The sequence below is a fragment of the Thermobia domestica genome, chromosome 10 (assembly GCF_964235325.1).
Source record: "Thermobia domestica chromosome 10, izTheDome1.hap1.1, whole genome shotgun sequence".
NCBI lineage: Eukaryota > Metazoa > Arthropoda > Insecta > Zygentoma > Lepismatidae > Thermobia > Thermobia domestica.
In genome coordinates this window covers 237,278,688-237,303,281 of record NC_137463.1, presented here as the reverse complement: position 1 = coordinate 237,303,281, position 24,594 = coordinate 237,278,688, and the positions used below count along the sequence as shown (strand labels likewise).

General features: G+C 36.2%; 1 protein-coding gene across 1 annotated transcript in view; it reads left to right on the top strand.

The window, feature by feature from the left end:
* Window positions 1-24,594, top strand: part of LOC145663110 (sialin-like) — a 101,244-nt gene that overhangs the window by 57,576 nt on the left and 19,074 nt on the right. The window contains exons 7-9 of the mRNA XM_081729384.1: window positions 4,005-4,137; window positions 5,820-5,975; window positions 22,772-22,857. Coding sequence (XP_081585510.1) covers window positions 4,005-4,137; window positions 5,820-5,975; window positions 22,772-22,857 — 375 coding nt within the window. The remainder of the gene's footprint in view (window positions 1-4,004; window positions 4,138-5,819; window positions 5,976-22,771; window positions 22,858-24,594) is intronic.

The following is a 24,594-nucleotide window of genomic DNA, read 5'->3' as shown; positions in this document are numbered from 1 at the left end:
AGAACATACATGTGGAAAAAATATAAGTTTAATAAAAAAATATTACGACAGACCAGCAGTAACGATACGCGCGGACGGAGGAAAATTAAATGTTGCACATGGGAATTGATGCGAGAACTGCATTGAATAGACCTCATGGCAGATACTTAGGATTCCGCAATATTTTATATTGCACAATATTTTTTGAATGGAAAGGGGTAGGTTTGACACATCAAATTAGGCTAGAATCTTCCCACAAATGAGAATATGAACTCATTTTTTTTTTTTTTAATGTATCTTCATTTGTTTGCGAAATAGGGTGCTACGTTTGACATTTACTCTAGTAGACCAAAGTATCTGGACAGGCAACGAGACACGTAGAGGGAGGGAAGTAAAAGGTTGCAGGTGTATGTTGATGAGAAAACTGCATTGACTGAGAGTATGGTCATAATGGCAGCCATTTTGGATTCTGCCATATTGGATATCACACAATATTTTTAAATGGAAAAGAGTACGTTTGTCACATCAATTTAGGCTTGAATTTTCCCATAAACGAGAATATGATTAATTTTTTACCAATCCCCATACTTTTACGAGGTAAGTGTGCTATGTTTAACATTTGTGTGTAATAGACAAAAGTATCAGGGCAATCCAGTAATAACGTGACGAAGGAAAAGCAAATGTTACAAGTGTGTGTGTTGTTGCAAAAACTACATTGAATGGGGACGCGGACATTGTTCATCACATAAATATTCAGATAATGCAGTCCTCAAAAAGTTATTTCATCCCCCAAGTTAATACAGTTAGTATTTGATAGCAAACACACAGCGATTTATAACTTCCTTTAAGCATTTCGGCATGGTTGTTACAATTTTCCTGGTATAGTGTGTGGAAATATTATTCCACGCTGTACGTAATGCTTTTCTTAAACCTTCTTTCATCGTAACTCGTACATATTAGCTTCACGTTGCAATTCGTTTCAAAGATTCTCAGTGGGATTTAAGCTGGTAGTGTGGGGTGGGGTTTCGCGCAATTTTGGACAGTTTTAAAACAATCATTTCCTTACAACATATACTTTGTTTGGGATTAATATCTTGATAAAATTAGAAGTCCTCCTCATTCTCACTTTTTTGTACTTTAGTGAAGATGTGTCCTATAAGAACGTTAATATAGACCCTATATTTCTTTTATCAGAATCTCATCAACACGCACTAACTACTCAACATCTGGTGAACATATATAACCGAAACTATTACACTTCCTCCTCCGTATTTTACAGCAGGCTGGAAGTTCTTGACATTTATCTCTATATTTACTTGTCGAAAAACTATTATTCTACCATCACATCCATACAGGTTTAATTTAAATTCATCGATAAACAACAACATTCCCACTAATTTTCGGGTTTATCTTTGAGAGCTCTAGAAACTTATATTTCTTAAATTGGATAGTACGTGGTTTCTTTCTAGCTATTCTACCATTATATCCTTCCTGTATTAACTCCACACAAACAAGACAAACAGTGGCGTCATTTCAGATTTCGCTTGGGGGGGGGCAAGAGCACCACCAACATAAGACTTTCACGTTTTGTACTAGTATGTTAGTAGACAATCTATTAAAGTATATGTATTCCTCAAATTCTTAGGAGGGGCAATTGCCCCTCCTGCCCTCCCTAAATGACGCCCCTGCAGACAAAACATTGTTACTACCCGCTACTATTTAAACGAAGTCGTTGAGCTCTACCGAATATTCGAAACTGCACATTAAAAGCATTCTATTGCTTTATAGTTGTAAAGTAACAATTAACCACAAATATACTTATTATTAAAATATGTTATACTTACTATTAACATATGTGGTCACTTCACACTATTTTACAAACGCAAGCAAACAAACAGAAACGTTAAGAACACAATGTATTTATTACTTCCCTGTCCTAATTCTTTCTTCTACTAGAAACAAATGTTAAACGTAGCACACGCTATCTCGTAAACGAATAGCGGTCGGTCAAAAATCGGTTCAGATTATCGTCTGTAGGAAGATTCTAGCCTAAATTTATGTGACACAAACATCTCTCTCTATTTAGAAATTTTGTATGGTGTACAGTCACGAAAGAAAGTATTTTTCAGTTGACAAAATTTCTTTTCCTAATAACTCAAGAATAAATTAATCTATTAGAGTTCCGATTTTGGCAAGTTATCAAATTATGACTATCCTAAAGATAACGACAAAAAGATCCAGATTAATTCATTTGTTTCCGAGTTAATGGAAAAAAATGTCAACTAAAGAATACTTTCTTTTCCGTGTGTACAATATTCGGAATCAGAGGCGGATCGATGGGGGGCGATTACCCCGATCGCTCCCCCAGAAGAGGAAACTATCTTATTTTATATATAAATAAAATCCATCCCAGAATTTGAAACTCTTAAAAGTAGCTCTAAGAAGCAGTATTACAACCCCCCCCCCCCAAGAAATCCTTCCTGGATCCGCCCCTGTGCGGAATTCAAGTTGGCTACCATGATATACACGCAATCATTTAACGCAGTTTTAACACCGATAGCAACCTGTAATATTTGCTTTTCCTTTGTCCATGAGTCTCTTTGTTACAGTACTGTAATGATACTTTTTTCTATTAGATGCATATGTAAAACTCCCAGTCTCATAAACAGGTGTGTCAAAAATGAGTTCACATTCTCATTTGTGGGAATATTCAAGCCTGAAGTGTAAAATCATACTTTTCCGTTCAAAATTTAAAAAAAAAAATACGATCTGCAATATAACGTAATTCAAGATGGCTTCCACGGTGACTACACTCCAAATTAATGCAGTTTTTGCAATAATACTAATTGCAAAAACTGCATTAGTATCGTATCGTACCATCGTTAGTACAATCCAATGTAACATTTGATTTTCCTCCGTTCACGCGTGTCGTTATTATTGTCCTGTCTTAATACTTGTCCAATACTATTCTGTCCCAATTCTCTATTATCACTATATATATATATATATATATATATATATATATATATATATATATATATATATATATATATATATAAATCACATTCATTTTTACTGAAATAGATGTGAATAACCCTGTTAATAACAGAACTGTATCTAGTCATTTTTCCGAGAAGAACAAGTAGAATAACATCTAAAATTTATGATAACACTTAAAGAAATAGTTATTCTTCTTACAGAATCTGTTACAATTACCGAGGTACTAAAGAAAAATTCTCTTGAAGAAATCCCTCCCTGGACATAATTCATCGTCTCGAAAGATTATGCAGAACGGGAATTCCCATTCTGCCTAAAGATAACATTTAAATATTTTCTATGAAGTGTTGGAGGGCCTTTAGGTAGAAACAGAAGACACCATTAAAAATTTTAATATTTTGTTTTTAAGTGCCAATAGAATAAAACAACTTACTTTGAACAAGATAAATTTTCAAGCAAAGCACACAACGCAAGATTGAATGAAAATCAACCTTTACACGACTGCGATCGTCACAACATCGTTTGATCAATCGATTGCCAACGATTTCATCTCGACGTCACATTAAGCATGAGAAAGTCGACGCTAATTGGCTCTCGCTGAGGAAGGAAATCCAATGCAATCGTTCGTTACATCAACGAATTTTAAAATTTGTTTAAAAAAAAGAAAAGAAAGGGAAAAAAGAAAGAAAAGAAAAATAAAAAGGAAAAGAAAGAAAGAAAAAAGAAAAGAAAAAATGGCACCTCCAGATTTTTTGAACACCCCCCTAACTTCAAAATTTTGGATAAATCACTGGGTTGGTGTATCTCGTACATCGTGTCATCGCGTACTAAAAGATATGAGATTAAAATCCTATCGTGTGAGTGTGGTGCATGAGTGAAACGTGAGGATCAGGAAAAAAAAAGAGTTCATTATTGTAACTGGCTGTTAACATCAATTGCTGACGAATACTTGAAAATTTTGTGTATTTTTAACAATGAAGTACATGTAAAAATGAAATCAATGTTTTATGGAATTTTGTGTGTTACAGAATGGATTTGTCTCTGGTTTGCCGTGTTTGACCAGATTCTTCTTTGGTCACGGATTCAGTCATCTTGCAGATTGGTTCAGAAGGAAGAATATATTTTCCACAACAGTCAACAGGAAGATTTTTACATTTGTATGTAAGTTTCTATCAGCAGACTCTAATTATTCATTGCACACAATCATACTCAAACTATGCTTAATTCTGCAAGTTTTAGATAATGAAATAGTGGTTGTTCAATAGAAGTAAAAATTCCCTCTCTGTTAATATTTCAAAATGGCATTCTAATATTTTAGACTTCCAGGGTATGCTATGCATAAGTATAAGAAATCTTATAGAACAATTATGTTCCTCTGTTCATTCGTCCTTTGTCTGTTGACAGGTATCAGAGCTAAAACGGTAGAACGATTATGTACGTCCTCTGGCTATCGAAAAGTATCAGAGCAAAAAGGTAGAATGACTTTGTCCGTCCGTCATTTGTCTATTAAAAGATATCAGAGCAAAAACTACAGAACGAGTGTGTCCGTCCGTCCTGTGTCTATCGAAAGGTTCCATTCTAAAACAATAGAACGACTATGTCCGTCAATCTGTACGACCTTTGTCTGTTGAAAGGTATCAGAGCAAAAACGGTAGAATGACTATGTTCGTCCGTCCATCCGTCCTATGTCTATCGAAACGTATCAATGCAAAAACGGTAGAAGGGCTATGTCTGTCCGTCCGTTCTCTGTCTATCCAAAGGTATCAAAGCAAAAACGGTAGAACGACTATGTCCGTCCTTTGTCTATCGAAACGTATCAAAGCAAAAACGGTAGAACGACTATGTCTCTCCGTCCGTGCTTTGTATGTCGAAAGATATCAGAGCAAAAACGTAGAACGACTATGTACGTCCGTTCTTTGCCTGTCGAAAGGTATCAGAGCAAAAGGTATAACGACTATGTCCGTCATTCCGTCCGTCCTTTTTGTATGGAAATGTATCACAGTAGAAACGGTACAATAACTATGTCCGTCCGTCAGTCCGTCCTCTGTCTATCGAAAGATATCAGAGTAAAAACAGTAGAACGACTATGTCCGTCCATCCGTCCTTTATCTGTCGAAAGGTATCAGAGCAAGAAAACGGTAAGAGATACCCAAAAGGGGTTTCTCGGAATCAGTTAAGCGTCCCAAGAAAACCTTTATTCCCTGTATGTCAACCGAAAGTGATGGAAATCTACTATTTCGAATTTCAACATTACTCACTACAGTGAGAAACAGTAATACTTAGTGATTAGGAAATTTCTGATATGGATTCAGTCTCGGAAGAGTATTTTCGATCTCCGACTTACTCTTTAATTCCAACAGAAGATGGTAGAAAGCTACTATTACTTCTGGTTATGATATTGATTCCCATAGAGCTTAAACGGCAACAGGAGACGACAAAGATTTTCTTTTTTAAATGTGGATTGAGTATTCGAAAACGAAAATGAAATCTTGCATCCGTGTAACTTGCAGTTTAACGTTCCGCAGTTTAACGATTATGGCTGTTAGGCTAAGCTACACGGATGATTAAAGCAGGTGAATAATGATGGAATAAATGGTGGAATGAAAATGTGGAACGACGCGCGAGTGCTCCGAGACGCTATTGTCCACCACAAACTTACTTGACCGGGTTTCGAACCAGGAACCCCACGCATCAGAAGTAAGCACTCTACCACGGAGCCGCGCCCTAAGCTGGAACTGAAATTCCCTTTTCAGGAATGCATCGAAACAGAAATAGACTAATCAAAAGAAATAATAATTTAGATGTTATATTTATACAATGATTTGTTTCATTTTTTTTTTCAGCCCATGTTATTCCTGGCCTGTTAATGGTTGGGTTATGCTACGCGGGATGTAATGCAATCTTATCCATTGTGCTGCTAGTCTTATCCTTGGGATTCAGTGGAGCTATCAATGCTGGATTCCTGTGCAATAACTTGGACATTGCTCCCAATTTTGCAGGTTGGTTGATAGTTTTAAACTTAGAACTCTATAGAACGTTTAGAATTGTTCATATTCTAACCTTTATGGGATGTTTCGTTTTTTTACACAGGACAAATTACAAGGGAAAAGTAGCTGGTTTACGAGGCTTTTGTACTGCAGCTTGCGGCAAGCTTGAGGAGGCCAATGACAATTATTTAACTCAAAGTAAGCAGCAAAGCTTGCAGTTTCTTGTATTTTATTCATGTAGTTGGGTATGTATAGAAGTATACGGCGTATACCCATCTAATATTTTTACAGTCCATCTTATGCTCACCTTAAAGTTACGAAAAAAGTATATATATGGGAGTGGATATACGGTATTTTTGAAACGGTCGAGCATATATATCTACCGAAATTTCAAGTATTACAACTCTACATGCACCAAGGATGTTATAAAATAGAGGATCTGCCCATACAACAAAATCAAGAAGCCATACGTCACTGCTTAGCCGCACCTACTCTACCCACTCCGCGCCACTAAGATCGCAGTGTTTCGAGCCAACAATCATGGCGGAAACGAGAGTAGCCAATCAGACGTTCCGGCTTAGATGATGCTCGGTTGTTTTTTTGGCTTCATTGAGTTCATATGATGAAGATCCTCTATTTTATAACATCCTTAACATGCACTGTACCTAGGTACTGAGGGGAATTATATTATTACTTCTGCTGTATTATACAAAGCCTTTAATATTTCCTTTTTGTTTATGAATTGAGGGAATAGTCATGGCCGCCCGCAAAGGGGCGCAAGGGAGCAGTTACCCCACCCCCTGGATTTTCGAAGGGTATTCAGCTCTCGGAAATACGTGTCAAAACATTCTAATTTGCTCTCACATACTATAGTATTTAATACATTTATATTAAATACTATCGTACAGTTTATTTACTGTAGTTAATAAGGGTATGTTCGTAAATAATTGTAATTTTATATTATGTACGAGGAATGATATGAAACTAAAGTTACCAACCCTGCAGTAAAACGTATATATATTATTTCAAACAACCAATACAGCCAACAGATAATGAGTACATTAGGTTGTTTTACGACATAGTCTCCATATCTGTTGATGCATTTATTGCATCATGGGATGAGTTTGAAAATTCCCTCCTGATAAAAATCATATTCTAGCATACTTAGCCACATTGTCACAAAGTGTTCACTTCCTCGTCTCAAACGATGTGACGGCCTCCTACGTGTATCTTCAAGTACGGAACAGATAAAAGTCGCTTGAAGCGAGATCCGGGCTTAGGGAGGCTGGTCGATTATCTCCCAGAGAAACTGCGTCAACAGCGTGGTGGTCCTCTGCGCGGGCGCGCGTTGTCGTGAAGAAAGATGACGCCCTCGGCGAGAAGTCTTGGTCGTTTCCTCCTAATTGCTTCGCGCAGTCATGTCAAAATCTCACAGTACCGGTCAGCGGTCACCGTGCGCCCACTTTTCAGAAACTAAAATAATATAACACCGACACTGTCGCAAATCACTGTGGTCTTCACCTTCCAGGAAGATTGTGTCACCTTAAGTTTCTTTCTCTTTGGAGATGGTGGGTGATTCCACTCTGATGATCGCTTATTTTGAAGGGGTGTAATGATGGATCCGTGTTTCGTCACCCGTGAACAGGCGATAAGAAAACAGTTCCCTTCTGTGGAGAACCGTTCCAAAGGTTGAAGACTTGTCCCCATGCTCTTTTCCTTGTGTTGATTAGATAGATTGTGTGGTACCCATCGGGAACAAGCTTGCCGGTACTGCAGAATATCGTTCACAATGTGACGACGAATGCTTCTGAATGACATTTTTAATTCTGCCATCAGATTCCGTAATGTGATTCTCCTGTTGTTTTAAATCACCTCCTTCACGCGAGTTTTGTTCAAATCTGTTGATGCTGTGCTGGGTCCGTCACTACGGTCCTCGTCAGTAACATTTTCTCTACCAGCCGCAAACTTTCGACACCATGTTGACGGGACATTACAGTCTCTCCGTAAACCTCTACCAGCTGCCGGTGAATTTCAGCCATGGCTACATGTTTCGCCCACAGCAATCGAATAATTGAGTGAAATTCTTTGCGGGCCAGTTTAACCAAACGAGTCGCCATTTGTGCTTACATACAACTAACACCATAGGTGGAGGGTGGCTTAAACTCTGCATAGTTGCCAACTCAATGTATTAAAATTACTACACACTCCTCATTCCTCTATTATAGACGAAACTCCAGAAATATCAGTCTTGTAACCTTAGATTCTAAATCGTTCCTCGTATTATGCGTACGCATGCATCAAAGTGTATATGTATATTGTGTGTTAGTCTTGCTGCCCGCTTTTTTTTCTTTTTTTTTTTTTAATCGATCTTTTGCTCCCTTGCAAAAGGTCTTGCGAGCGTCCCTAGGGGCTTGTATAATATTGTTTATACAAACATAAAAATACACATTGGACGGTTCCGCAGCATCGATTACTTGAGGCAAGCGTTCTCCAAATTTCTCTTGGAGCTGATGCTAATTGTCACAGTTACATGATTGTTCGTTCCTACTACAGTTGCCAACTCTGGAAAATAAAAAAAAAAAAAAAAACGGCACCCCCTCAAAATTTCCTATGATATAGACCTAAGTGTGAAGTATCTCTGTTCGGACCCATCCATGGAAAGGAAATGTATTATTGTGAACAAAAGTGAATTAGCACCTGTATTCTGCATATCCTTAGTACATTCATTAATAAGCCTAATAGATACATTGTGCTATAAATGAGAAACTGAAATTGACATTGATCAGTTTATTGTATTTATCAGTAACTGCCACTTCTTTAAAATCATCGAAACAGATGAACAAAAGTACAGTATATTAATCTTTACGTGACAATTTTGGATTTAGAAAATGAAATTTATTCTTTAAATTTATTCTTCAACTACAGGAAATTGCTTTAAGAAGTCATTTTTCACTCTCAATAAGTGTATATAATTCCTTATAAGTAAATTTCAAAATTTCCCTAATACAGTCCCTGTCATCTCTTTAACATTATCTAAACAGATGAACAAAATATATTAATTGTTAATAGGTAGTAAAAAGTGACAGTTTTGGATTTCCAAAATGAAAGTTACTTTTTAAATCTATACTTCGATTAGATGAAATTGCTTCGAACTAGATACAACTTTCTTTCATTAAAAAAAAAAAAAAAAAAAAAAAAAAAAAACGGTCATAGAGGGGCTGGAGAGTTTGTACCGGCCACTGGCTTTAATCAAAATAACAGCAATATTTCCGGCCAGGCCGGTCAAAAAACGGTCAGTTGACAACCCTAGTTCCTATTGTGCACGCAGGGTCTTCAAGCTTTGTTCAGAACCTGATTCTAGTCCAGTAGGCAGCAAAGTAGGGTAAATGTGCCAGTCCTCGACCACCTAACTCATTTTCTTATGGTCCTTAATCGTTTTTCACTCAATGGAACAACTTAGGAGGATGCAAGTAGCTCACATATGTTCCTAAAACTATATTTTATCTATACTTTATTCAAAACTGAGATAACTTATGCCATTTATGTAATATTAGTCGGAGGAACACCAGTAACTGATTTCTTTTAGTGTTCGACCATTTTTCGTTAATGTTCGACCGCCTACTGTTTAGTCATCGACCACTATTCGGTTAATGTGTTTTTAATTACAGTACAGGGGCGTCATTTAGGGGGGGCAGGGAGGGGCAGTTGCCCCCCCTGAGTTTGAGATTTCTATAGATTTTATCAATAAAGTAGTAGTAAATCAGTGAAATACGCGAAATTTTACTTATATCAAGGGATTTTGCCCCCCCCAAGCAAAATCTGAAATGACGCCCCTGTTACAGTATGAAGGCTAAAGCATAACTTTACCAAACTAATAGCATCTGTAGATGTTACATCATTAGTTTTTCAGGTATCACTTCGCATTTTCGCACAATAGTCGCTGAGATTAAGTAATTTTGTGATAGTTTTGTCAAGAAAGGGACCACCAAATTCATTTAAGATTCCGTGGAATGCAGCACCAAACATGCTTCGTCTTCTCTGGATTGAAGGGGTATAAACCCCATCTTCTAAATTCGTTTTTAATTACTAATTGTGTTGCTACCTTGTATATCACTCTTTTAATTAGTGGTGCAGAAATAACACGTGTAACATTTTACTCAGTTTCAATGTAGAACTCTCGAAAACGATTTGAACGCTGATATGTCGCAGGGTTCAAGAATATGTGTGCTGTTTGGTGGAAGGCAGTAGAGTACTATAGCATGGCTGGAACAAAATTCATTGACTTCCATTGCCAAGTGAGTCTTGTGGCCGTCGATTAGCAGAAGGACTGCTTTCTTAATCGAGGGATCATTCACCTATTTTAGGAAGTCGTTTGCTATCCATTCGTAGTGTTTCACTTCGCATCCAGCCGCTATCTGACCTGACCTGCCTATGAAAATCTCTGAAGAAACTGCACTGATAACATCCTTTGGAAGATCTCTTTACAGGTATACGACCATCGGGGATACAATTTCTCTTGCTGCGGAAAAAGTGCAAAGTAGTGTTAATGTTTCTTTCTCGTTGCCCTTCACCTCGTACATATTTTTCCACGCTTTGGACCCCAACGCTTTTCTTGATTTGTGACACAGTTAAAAGCTGGATTCATCAGCATTAATTATTCACTCAGAATCATTTAGAATACCACATTGTCCCGTTTCTTTCAAGTATTTCTCAAGCTCCTAAAACCACAAGCGAATGTTTCCCTCGGTTACAGCATATCGCGTTTTGTTCAAAGTTCAGGAACACGATTTGAGAGCAGAGCCGTAGCTAGAGATTTCGGCGCCCGGGGCGAAGTAGAATTCGGCGCCCCTACATTCATCTTACTAATCTTACCAATCATTATATATATATATATATATATATATATATATATATATATATATATATATATATATATATATATATATATATATATATATATATAAGAAAAGCAGCTTTTGTTGTTATGCTACACTGAATTTTTATAAATCTTCTTGGAAAGACCATTGCAACAACTAAAAACGATCATTATGTATTCTTTTTCAAATAAGAGCTGTTTTCAAGAGTCTTATTTTGGATTTTTTGTTAAGATTGACAAAACTACGTTTGGTTGTATAAAAATTCACTAGGAGAACGGTTCAGGAAAATTACTACTATGTACAACGTTTAATACTATCGATAAGAAATTATATTTCAATACATTAAAAACTATGTGCTTCTAAATTGTTCGAAATGGGTGACAGTATTAATTTCCAATAATAATTGTAAACATTTTAATTTTATTCTGTATGTGACCACATCAATAGCATTTTAATTTCGATCTTTTTACGGTAAAAAATATTTTGTGAAATGTAATGGAAATTCAGAAGGAGCCTTCTTTGTGAATTTCTAAATATTGATCGATGGAGGTGAAGAATATGTTCAATGTTTGTAGTTAAAATCCAAAATATACTTTGGCTACTACATATGTCTGAAATTATAGTAATTACTTAATTTCTTAATGAATGAAAGTTCCGAATTTAAGCTACTTATTATTAATTAACATATTAAAATACACTAACACGTACTTATATTAAGAGTGTGCCTACTTATGTATTGTATGTATGTAGATAGATAAAAACATCACACAACTAGACACGTATGCACAAAATAATATGCTGACAATACAAAAAGTTAATGAAAAAATGACCCCAATAAATTCCTTCAAACTGGAAGAATTTCATATGTTAATGGAATTTAAAAATAAATCATTGGTAGTGATTAATATCTAAAAAAGTTGAACTTCTTTGGGCTAAGTTCTGATCCCTTAAGTCCCTATTCTACAACTGCTTGAAGTTCGAAAATGTTATTGTTCTCCTCGTTTACTTTTATTTTTAATATTATCGCACAAACAGCAGCTTGAATGTGTCTCTTCACTCTTCTCACTTTAATACCTTCATTCTCACCGTCGCACAGTGGGGCCGAACCAGGCAATTCTTAGCAAAAACTCGAAGAATGAAGTAAAAGATTGACTTGATATAATTTGTTATAATGAAGCCACATATTTGATTAATGGTGGCGACATTTTGAAACGCCAATGCTAAACAATCTATGAACCATATTAAAATGGTGTTGATCAATTCAGTATTGTGTTTTTGTGATGCATGCACAGAAGTGACATTGGGATCAACTGTAATGAGCCTCCGCTCGCTCCAGCTCAGAGTGTTCCAATCAAGCTATGAAATGAGCTCACGTAATGCACGATGCAATATATGAAACAACCTGAACAGGTTACTGATGCTTGTAAATCATAATATGTTTAATGTATCTGATAATATATTCATATCGAGAACTTGTGATGAGATAATTTTTATGTATTGAAGGTCCTTGCATCTTCATTGTCATAACGAATCCTCCACAACTTTGAAATAATTTTGAGAAGCAAGAACTTTTCTTCAATTTTATTACTCTTCAGTTGTAAAATGAATAAGTACACTCTTTCCTTTCATACATAAGAATATAAGCCAATCGTAAATGGCCAAATCAAAGCATATTGCCCACGTGTTTCTTTATGCCAATCATATAATCTGTTATGTAATTTAGGCGCGAATATAAGGGGTATTTCCTTTTATGATGTAAAACTCTATGTTTTTGATTAAATAATGTCGAAATAACATTATTGTAGCCACTGCATACGCCGAACTAATTGATTTCAATTTTCCGCTTCATATTGCGAATTCTTATTTTTGCCAAGAATTCAGTGCTTTGGCCCCACTGTGCGTCGTGATTAATCCGATTGGGTAGAAAAACGTTTTGAAGTCAGCTAATTCATCACTGTCAAAACGCCGAACACGACTTTGCTCGTTTCTGATTTTGAAAATGCTCATGCGTACACTATAAGTCATTACTCGGCACCTTGTATACCACATGTCATTAAGAAATCATGTCTAATAAATCTTTAAGTAATAAGTAAAAACTTGTTGTGACTTATTTAAACTCTTGCAATGCGAGCGAAGCGAGCAAGAAAATTTTTAAGAAATCTATATATTTCATTGATAACCTACAGCAATATTTATCTAATAGGGCACCAATACTTTCTGGGGGCGACTCGTCTTTTACTCATGTTCAACACCACTTTTTCTTTTTCCTTGCTCGTGCGGCGCCCCCTTGCTGTCAGCGCCCGGGGCGGGCGCCCCGCTGGCCCCCCCCCCTTAGCTACGGCTCTGTTTGAGAGTGTCTCCTCAAGTAAGTGTAGTACCAGGTTTCACCGGCTCGATTGTCTTTGAACGGCGTTTTGCGTTTTTCTGAATCGACAATTTTTTTAACACTGTTCAGAAGATCGTATTTCTTCTGTAGAAAGCCCTTTTGCTCATATTAAGGAGCCAGTTTGCTAATTCCTCTTCTCCTTTCTGTGTTAAATATGGTTCTGGATCTATTTTTCGCTCTTTGGGACTGACCATGAAATTTATTCATCAGCGTTACCCGAGGAATTCCATAGATTATTGATGCCTTTCGTATGGAGCGTTTTTCTTTTCTTTTTTTCTTTTTTTTTTTTTCGACAAGCCTCCAGAGCTTTTTGTAGATTCTCGTTTGAGTTTAAGCTTAGGCCTACTCACTCATTATCTCTGAAAGAAACAAAAATTCTTAAGGAAATGGAAGGAAAACAGATATATTCCAGACGTAAGCTGATAGTTGCTATTCCGCTTACAATATTTAAATGTGTCCCACGAATAGCTAGAATAGTGTAGTTCAGTATTAAACGAATTAGACCAAATATAATAAATTTATTATTCAAATGAAATGTCATACCCTAACAGTGCCGTTAATTTTCCATGAAAATGTTGGGAAACTACATGAAAAAAATGAAATGAAATTTTTGAGTTTTACGTCCCACGGTTATGCCGGTTAGGCTAAAGGAGACGGTGATGATGAGTAATGAATGAAATGGTGGAATGAAGAAAGTGGGAGGAAACGGGAGAACCCCGAGAAAACCCACGCACACGGTGTTTGTCCACCACAAAGTTCACTTGGCGGGAGCAGGGTTTGAACCCGAGACCCCTAGCACCAGAGGTGAACGCTCTACCACTGAGCCACCGCGGCCCCCGGGGAAACTACATGAGTATTCAGTTACTTGAATTTCAATTTATTTTATGGTCTTTAGGCATCTACGGTTCCAACCGGGATAGGGTGGGGGAGAGGATGTTGGAAGTTAGACGGCCAGGGCCTATTTTGAAGATACCATCCCAGCATTTGCCTGGTGTGACTGAGGAAAAACCCGAAAAAACTCAGTCAAGATGGTCGACCGCTGGGATCGAACCGAGGACCTTCCGAATGCTAAGTCAATGCTTTACTATTTTTTTCAAAGTTCGTCTCAGCCGAGACATTAAGCCTGAATGCTCCTCGAGCCAATTGGAGGTAATCCAATCCTGACAGGGACCCGAACACAGGAATATCGAGGACAATTAAAAATACCTTTGCTCTTCAGAGGGATTCGAACCCTCAGTGGATTGCCTCTTCACCATTACCACTGAGCCACGGCCATTCGGTGAATATTCATGTATTAACGGTAGGACTCAGCAGATGATTATACAAATGTAAATTGATCACTGAATTAGTGTTTGAATCAAGAAATTCTGCGAGAAAATACAAACGCAAAGCATGGCCGGACACTGAGAAATGTGGAGTGCAGGGGAAGAAAAGTGAAATCTCCGTATTAAACTCATATGTAAATCTCTCTCTTACTACCCCTTTACTTACAGGAATGTTGTATCATCCAAACTTAAAGAAAATCTAAAGATATGCCAAATAAAATAATAGAAAATACTGAAATTTAGATAAAAGTCGGTAGAGCTAAGATTTAAAAAAATATAATATATATAATTTCTATAATGCCATTCCTGTAAGTGTGAGTTCCTTATTTAAAGTCCTGTAGCCCCTTTCGGACTTTCTTTGATATGTGGACTTACGCATGAGTTATCTGCCACCTTGGTTTATCAAAGAATAGGTGTGTGATTACCTTACTAGTTTCGAACATCTGATATTAAAGAACATGGAATCCAGCAAACCTGCAAGAAACAAACAAATTATTTTGGTACTTACCATACCAGCCGAAATTCCGTTAGGGAAGGTGATAACTCCATGTAGTTTAATAAACACTTTTATTAAAAAAAACACAACACTTAATCACTTAAACCACAACACTTAATTGATATCGATATAAGATATGCTCACAGTTGAACTAAAAATAATTTTTAAAAAAGCTTATGATTTTTTTATCACTAGTTCATAGTTAATAATATGTATTTGTATCTATTGCACAGTTCATCTTCTTTAATTTCCAGGTCGGTGTGTCTGTTACTTCACAGCGTTAATCACAATCTTAGCGTCTATTCTTTCATGTTGATAGCATTTTAGAACGGTTTCCGTAGCATCCTACAGTAGATTAAGTCCTTGTGTAACCACTTCAAACTTGGTTTTAGTTGCACTTCTATCTCTCTCTATATATATAGATATTTTAATGATTTGTTGCTGCATACGTAAGATGTGTGTATTCGTTTCCAGTGTTGTCCGATTGGATCTAAAAATGCATGTAGTCTAGAAAACTGACACAGTTTATTTAACTTACTTTGAACACCAATGGTGCAACTTATCGCACTTAACTAAGTTCACTTTGAAAATAAATGTATACACCTATCTTCCAATTCAACTAACTCTGTTGAATCTATAGATTTCATTAGTGTTGTAAAAAAACGGTTTTTTTCTGTGAAGTTTTTTTTCAGTAAAAAACATCGTTCTTTTTCATGTTTTTTTTCAAATGTCTGTTTTTTTTCTGGCAGCTATTATTTATTGATTTATCTTGAAGATTATTGAAATAATCAATAGAACTTGAGTCGAAGCCCTCGTAACTTACAAATCGTTTGTTTCCTTGTACCTATACGAGCAAAATCGTGTGATTATTCCTTTCGGACCCAGATCATTTTTGGCGTTTTCCTACTTTGTCAGTTAGTGACTTATTGCTCAAAAACCATTTACCCTATTGATATGGTTAAGACCTTGTTTTTTTAGAAAAGGAATGTGGCTATTTTTTGGTGTACGTTACATTGCAGTGTTGCGAGCAGGTGGGAAATTACTGAGGGAAATGTTGGGGTGAAAATTTACAAAAAATCACTAACCGAATTTCAAGATTTTTGTATCTAGCACCACTGTCGCCATATGGGTCTAAGTCACCTAAAAAAATTATTTGGTGCGTTGACAAGGTACAGTGAAAACCTAAAGTCGCTGGCTTCCATTCAAAGAGAGAAAGAAAAAAAATCTCTGTTTCCATACACATGAAATTTTGACACTTTTTACGCCTCAGAAGCAAAAACCAACAGATATGCCGGGGCTACAGCTTCTCTAATTATCCTATTGAAACTTTTTATGGTGCGTTCTGTAGGCGAAAGAGAAGGCTTTTAGGTAGTGGTACATTTGTTGCAACGTAGCGAGCAAGAGGGAAATAACAGAGGGGAAAGGGAAATTTGCCAAATTTTTTACTTTAAATCGGGAATTAATCGTTTTGGCTGGAAACACTGCCATAAAACAGACGTAAAGTATCTGAAAGTAAACCTTCGTACCCCAAGAATACTTCCTACAAGTATCATGGCGATATCTAACAAAGTAAGCATGATTAAAAAAAAAAAATCTCATTCTACCTCAGAAATTCACAATTTTCTTAACATTTACAGAACATAGTTTATTATAAGCCTTAACTGTACTTCCCCTAATTATTCTACCAAAAATTTTTATGGTGTGCTATGTAGGCCAAGTACGAGGCTTTCAGACAGTGGTACGTTTGTTCGAATGTAGCCAACAAGAGGGAAATAATAGAGACAAAAAGGGATTTTTTTCAAAATTTCTCCCTAAAATCGGAAATTAAAATTTTCTGTAGCTGGCAACAGTGCTAGCAAACACACACAAACTATCTTAAAAGAAGCTTTGGTATCCCTATAATATACCCTACAAGTATTGTGACAATATCTAATAAAGTAAGCAGGTCATTAAAAAATATTTCAGTCTACCTAAAAAAAATCTCAGTTATCTTTCCACTTAGAGAACAAGGTCTACTGTAAACCTTAACTGTACTTCCCCTAACTATCCTATTGAAACTTTCTATAGTGCGTTGTGAAGGGTAAAGACAAGACTTTCAGATACTGGTACTTTTGTTCCTATGTAGCCAACAAGAGGGATATAATAGACAAAACACGTAATTTTCCCCTAACATCTTGAATTAAAATTTTCCGTAGCTGGCAACACTGCTACTAGACAGACGGAAACTATCTTAAAATAAACACTGGTACATTACTAATATATCCTACAGGTATCATGGCGATATTTAAGATACAATGCTTTTAATTACCAAAAATATATTTCGATAAAGAGAAAAGTAGGGGAAAATCAAGAGTTAGAACCTTAATCCGAATTTTTCGTGCGTTCCCTAATTACTCCACTGTAACGATATGTACCCGAGCTTGTTCAGTAAAAACAAATGTTCGACTGGCGTAAGTTCACTTGCATTCGGACGTATAGGTACGGTTTATAACAAAAATTTCGAATTTTTTGTCCAAATTTAAGGAGATTTTAATTTCCGTAGTTGGCAACACTGCGCGCAAGCCCGTCCAATTGATGTCAACAATTAGGTATACATCCGACGTATCTACCTGACAAGTCTTAAGGAGGTCTCTCTACAACGAATGAAGCTACAGGGGAAAAGTAATAAAGAAAATTCGAAAATTTTCGAATTTGTACTGGAGTGAAATTTGAGAGGGAAATTCGACACACAGAAGAAAAAGAAACAAAAAAGATAAACTATGGACCAACCATATTTGACAAAAAATATATATACCGATATCTTAATTAGTGACCATACAGGAGCGGATTAAAAAATTGACACATCCGTATGTGCCACTTTGGCCACCTGAGCCCGAAAGGGTTACGAGTGTACATTTAATTACATTTTTTGACTACTAACTTGTGTTCTTGTAGTAATTATAGTCTTGACTAATAATAATATCGTTGTTGTAAACAATCACAATCTCTCCTTTTTACATCTTAGTTCCAATACTGATGCTGAGAAATGCAGGGTGTTTCAAAATGAATATCGGGGAATTAAGTCTTCGTAGTACTTATTACATTTTATCTACAATTATAAACGATACATCAAATAAAAGAACACCTCAAACAGTTTTTGCTTCAAGTGTTCGATGTGAGCTTCATTCGTCACATGGCACACAATGAGTCAATAGGTGAGAAAGGCCCATAAACTTTCCGCCATATGGCACAAAACATTCAATTCACACAGACGGTTGCACTGTAACTACAGATTCAGTCTTTGCAAAGTTAAAACACACAAAACTTTCTGGTCTCTAGTCTCCATCTTTGCTACTTGCTCTTTCTAACGGCAGACAGAGGAAACAATGCATGGCATGCATGTGTACAAAACTGTTTGAGTTGCTCTTTTATTTGATAATACTTATACAGTAATTGTAAGTTAATTGTAATAGATAGTACAAAGCTTCAAAACCCTAATATTCATTTTGAAACACCCTACATTACTTCAAATTATGTCATCCTATATCCATGTCTTGTATGTACACTCATGTCCAAGATTATTGTCGCATGTCTATAAATATGTTGTTGTAGGAATATAATTTGATAAGAATCCGCCTGGTATTTCTTATAATGTTAGTATGTGTATAATCGGCAAAGACATGTATGTAGAAAATTTCATGTCAAAACAGCAGTAAATAAGAGCAATAAAACGAAAATAAAACTTTCTTGTCCATTTAGCAACAGTTTCTTTTACTCTTTCTCATTTTCGTATTTATAATTCTTTTCCTTTGAAATTTATATACCACAAATATACATTTTCCGATTATACCGTACACATAGTATCAGTTTTAAAAGTACCCTGCAAAATCATTATCAAATTATATTCTTACAAGAAGACAGTTATAGATATGCGACAATCATTGTGGACATGAGTGTACATATCATCGGGCCGGCCGCAGCCCTAGGCAATTTGTCGCCCGCGCAATGACGTAATTTGCCGCCTAAATCTTTCTCCAGAAAGAACAAATCTTAAAAGTCACGATTTTAAGTATACTACTTCAGCATGAACAACGAAAGGGAGGGAAACTACACTCACTACACTCGCACTATACATCTGAAAAATAGTAATGCTTTTTATAGAATTCAATATCGAGTTTCAATCTCAACATATCAGTTTGCAATTATAGTGCAACTAGCTCTTTTACCTTTATTTCTTGATTTTTCTTCTACATCTGTTATTTTTTTTTAAGTGTTTCCACCTTCCATGATATCGATCTTATTTGCGACAAAGACAAGAGAAGCTTTCATATCAGAACTTTGATAACTAGCCAAAGGGGACAGGCATTCGAGAATTGAGTTCCTGTATTTGACAACGATCAAGCACTTTATTCTGGGATTTATTTTACCATTTGCTTTAGCACTGATCATGTGACTTAAACTAATGCGACCTAAACATAATTTATGAATGTAGTATTCAAATAGAAGGTCCACTTAGTCAGTGGTGCCCATCCCCCTCATGTCCATGACGCACCCCCCTCAATTGTCTATCCGTAGGTGTTCTTCCATGAAAAAAAAATCTTTTCGATTAATTTTTACACACCCTCAAGCATATTTATATAGATTTTTAACCCCTCATATATTTCAATGACGCAATTTGCGTCATAGCCACCCTTGTGGGCATCCCTGGCTTAGTAAATTTAGCTACCATGATCATGAAGTCTGTCTCCAACAAGAAATATTTATTTTAAATAAAATACTTATGACAGATATTGCAGCCCAGTGCAAATGCACGTGTTGCACATATGGTAGAGCCAGCAATGCATATCATATATCTAGTCGACAAATTATTTATATATGATATTCAGAAAAATATTAGTAGGCAAATTAGTATTAGTTTTTACCTTTATTTGTTATTTGCATTTTATACTGTTCGTGATATTATTTTCGTACTTATTAAAGGCCTACTTTCACGAAAAAAACAAAAAAAAATGTTCATCTATACTTTTATTTCTTGGTTGATATTGGTGAAACACGACAGAAACCCGGATTATTAGTAGGTACGCTACTCATATAAATTGTAAAATATTTGTACCGTATCAGTATCTAGTGTTTAATTTATGTTGCATTTTATGGTAGTTACACATGCATAAAAATACTTCAGACATAAATGACGTAAGATACATTACAAATGGCTACTTGAAAAAAAACGAAATTTAGAAAAAAACGAGAGGCAATGTTTTTTTTTCTAAAAAAAAAACGTACATTTGTGAAAAAATACGCACGATTTTTTTTCTATTTACAACACTAGATTTCATGATGAAAATAACTATTTTCACACGAGCAGCAACTTCACAGACCCGATCTAAACGCCAACTCCTTGTTCTTCTCCAGAATTTCGGTTTTGTAAAAGGGGTTTGACGCCCAAGAGTCGTGCTTCGCATCAAAGCTACTGGCTTTTCAATAGAGATAACCTTTTCTATTGTCTATCTACCTGCTAACGGAACTTTGCAAAGAAGTATGCTGATTTTTATTTACATTGACTTTCTACGCAAATAATTCACTTCTTATAGATTGTCACCTAATTTCGAATCAAGCACTAAAATCTGCATTCTTTGGCCTTTCATTAGATACCAAATATGTTATAGTCCCCTTCTGATATAACCTTAAAATTTTGCATTTAAAATAGGCCGGTTAATATGTTTTCCACCACCTGACATTTTCTTTTCTTATGTTTGTCTAGTCACTGGAGCCCTCTAGCGGAAAGAATTAACAATGTCGCGGACAACCATAATAGTTCGGAGTTTTCTGCTTCCGCGTGACAATTTTACAAATTATTGATTATAGAATGAAATTAAACATACATCTACTTTACTTACAAGTATATACATATCTTTGCTACCATATACATATGTGGTATGGAGTTGTCATCCTCTATAAACTTTATTTGAAACAATTTCCTAGGGTAAGGATTTCCAGTTCCGTCTGTCCCCAGCAGAAAGCCAAAACTCCACCCCTCCAATACCAGATAGTACTTGTTTTTTTTTTTTTTTTCTCACGGCTGAAAGAAAGTTTTATGATACGATATACGGAAGAACGGAAAAGGTAAAACAAACAATAAGGGTACGCGTAGCTTTCCAATACATAATTGACTCTTAAACACACTAATTCCTACATATTTTAATTATTATTATTATTTGATATTGCAAACTGCTTCATTTGCTAAACCTGGAACGAATTCACAGCCTGTTTTGATAGATTCACTACGCCAGCTAGAATTCTTGTGAAATCGGCGGTTAACCCAAGATTTTCACACATCATTGTCCTTCTGTTTTTATATCTATGTGTTAAAATTTGACAATAGACAAATATCCGACTTTCTGTCGCCTTTTCGGTAGTGTTACAACTCAGGGTGTTTTATGGTTTTTTAGTTCTATACAGTATTCTTATAGCTGCTTAACAGAAATAAAACAGTAATTTTTAGTTTCAACTCACAATATAGTTGGCTAGGCTGACCAAGCATAGGTGACTGACCTTTTGGAGCTTAGTTGTCTTCTACAAGTTTTCCTTAAAAAAAAAATCTAACTCACTAGAGTCTATCTTTCTATATACGAAATCTAATATCTGTAGTTACATTCTCGATATAAACTATAATATTACCAATACTTAGGAAATAAAAATAAATATGATTCTAAGTTAATTAATAATATAAATAATATATGAAAATAAAGAAAACCATTTCCATTTTGATATGCAAATTAATGATAACATTTCAATATACTACTATATAAACTTTATTAATGAAACTAATGTGAGACTGCGTCGTACAGAAAGAAACAGCTAATCTTCGACCAGTACAAATGTATTACGAAAAGTAGTGGTCGAACACTAGTAAATGTTTTCGTATTCCATTATAACTTCAGAATTGGTAGCTAGGAACTCATTTCATGCAGATGAATCGAAAGTTAGTAGTTATTGATATTTCTACATTTTTTTTTTTTTTTAGTGCTCGACCACCCTGTGGTCGAACACTAGTTAACAAAGAATATTTCATAAGTCAGTGTCCGACCACTACATTTTATTGATTTATTCTTCATACCTGACAGTTATCACTAAAATTTAATTACTAAAATGTGCTCTACAGTTCCATGTAACAGAATAATATGTGCATTTCTTACCTGGTGAGATAGAACTATGGAAAAGCACGAAAAACAGGGCGCTGTCGTTCCCATTTGCAACAGATTAAAGTTGTCGAAAATTCAGTGCGTCTTCCGTAGGCATACATTTGATTGGCTATTACCGAATGCATGCGCAATCTATTTTGACAGGTTCTTTGTGATTGGTTCAGAAAAAGCTGCAATTCAATTATAACGGAAAAGCATGCTTCTTTATCGAAAAATAAGCCTAATATATGGTTTTAAAGTGAAAAGTGGTCGGCAACTAGGGGGTGGTCGAAGACTGGCAAAACCACCCTATTATTAATCATTCGCAAATTATCGTTTATAGTGACTTTCGAATGAATAGATCAATTTTAATTTTAGTAACATACATGCTATTTCGTTCCTTTTCAGTTTTTTTTCTAAATTAAGAAAGTAGTAGAAAAGATGTAATACCTGAGTAAAGGTTTTTGTTTTCTATTACTACTACTACCAGTATTATAACTAATAATAATAATAATAATAATAATAATAATAATAATAATAATATGAAAATATTCTTTCTTTCAGGAACCATTTATGGCATAAGTAATACGTTTGCAACAATGCCAGGATTTATATCACCAATTATTGTTGGATTTCTGACCAATCATAATGTAAGTTTTAGATTTATTAATTCTTGTCTTACTTGCTGCAAAACCATACTAAAGTTATGAGGCTATAATCTTGAAGATTGTATTGCGTCGCTGGGCCTTCAGAAACAGTTTTATGCAAAATTCAAAAGTTATAGGCGATATTAGAAAAATGAATGCAATGTTTTTATTGTTAGGTGGCAGGAGAAAAGCAGTATATGGATATACCCACGTCCATTTAGACAGCCCCCCCCACCTTTTCAGATTTAATCGGAAATGGTCTTAATCGTTTGTACATCGTTTGTACAGAAATGTGCAGGCGAAATTTTCGTTTGTACACAATTAGGGGCGCCGCCAGAACGAAAACAAAGTGGGGGGGCTGTCTAAATGGTAGCCCCCCCCATCTTTTCAGATTCAAGCGGAAATGGTCTCAATCGTTTGTACAGAAATGTGCAGGCGAAATTTTCGTTTGTACACAATTAGGGGCACCGCCAGAACGAAAACAAAGTGGGGATCTGTCTAAATGGTAGCCCCCCCCCACCTTTTCAGATTGAAGCGGAAATGGTCTCAATCGTTTGTACATCGTTTGAACAGAAATGTGCAGGCGAAATTTTCGTTTGTACACAATTAGGGGCGCCGCCAGAACGAAAACAAAGCGGGGGGCTGTCTAAATGGTAGCCCCCCCACCTTTTCAGATTCAAGCGGAAATGGTCTCAATCGTTTGTACGTCGTTTGTACAGAAATGTGCAGGCGAAATTTTCGTTTGTACACAATTAGGGGCGCGGCCAGAACGAAAACAAAGCGTGGGGCTGTCTAAATGGTAGCCCCCCACCTTTTCAGATTCAAGCGGAAATGGTCTCAATCGTTTGTACATCGTTTGTACAGAAATGTGCAGGCGAAATTTTCGTTTGTACACAATTAGGGGCACCGCCAGAACGAAAACAAAGTGGGGGGCTGTCTAAATGGTAGCCCCCCCACCTTTTCAGATTCAAGCGGAAATGGTCTCAATCGATTGTACATCGTTTGTACAGAAATGTGCAGGCGAAATTTTCGTTTGTGCACAATTAGGGCGCCGCCAGAACGAAAACAAAGAGGGGGCTGTCTAAATGGTAGCCCCCCACCTTTTCAGATTCAATCGGAAATGGTCTCAATCGTTTTTACGTCGTTTGTACAGAAATGTGCAGGCGAAATTTTCGTTTGTAGATAATTAGGGGCGCCGCCAGAACGAAAACAAAGTGGGGGACTGTCTAAATGGTAGCCCCCCACCTTTTCAGATTCAATCGGAAATGGTCTCAATCGTTTGTACATTGTTTCTACAGAAATGTGCAGGCAAAATTTTCGTTTGTACACAATTAGAGGCGCCGCCAGAACGAAAACAAAGTGGGAAGCTACCATTTAGACAGCCCCCACCTTTTCAGATTCAATCGGAAATGGTCTCAGTCGTTTGTACATCGTTTGTATAAAAATGTACAGGCGAAATTTTCGTTTGTACACAATTAGGGGCGCCGCCAGAACGAAACCAAAGTGGGGGGGCTACCATTTAGACAGCCCCCCACCTTTTCAGATTGAATCGGGAATGGTCTCAATCGTTTGTACATCGTTTGTACAGAAATGTGCAGGCAAAATTTTTGTTTGTAAACAATTAGGGGCGCCGCCAGAACGAAAACAAAGTGGGGTGCTGTCTAAATGGTAGTCCCCACCTTTTCAGATTCAATCGGAAATGGTCTCAATCGTTTGTACATCGTTTGTACAGAAATGTGC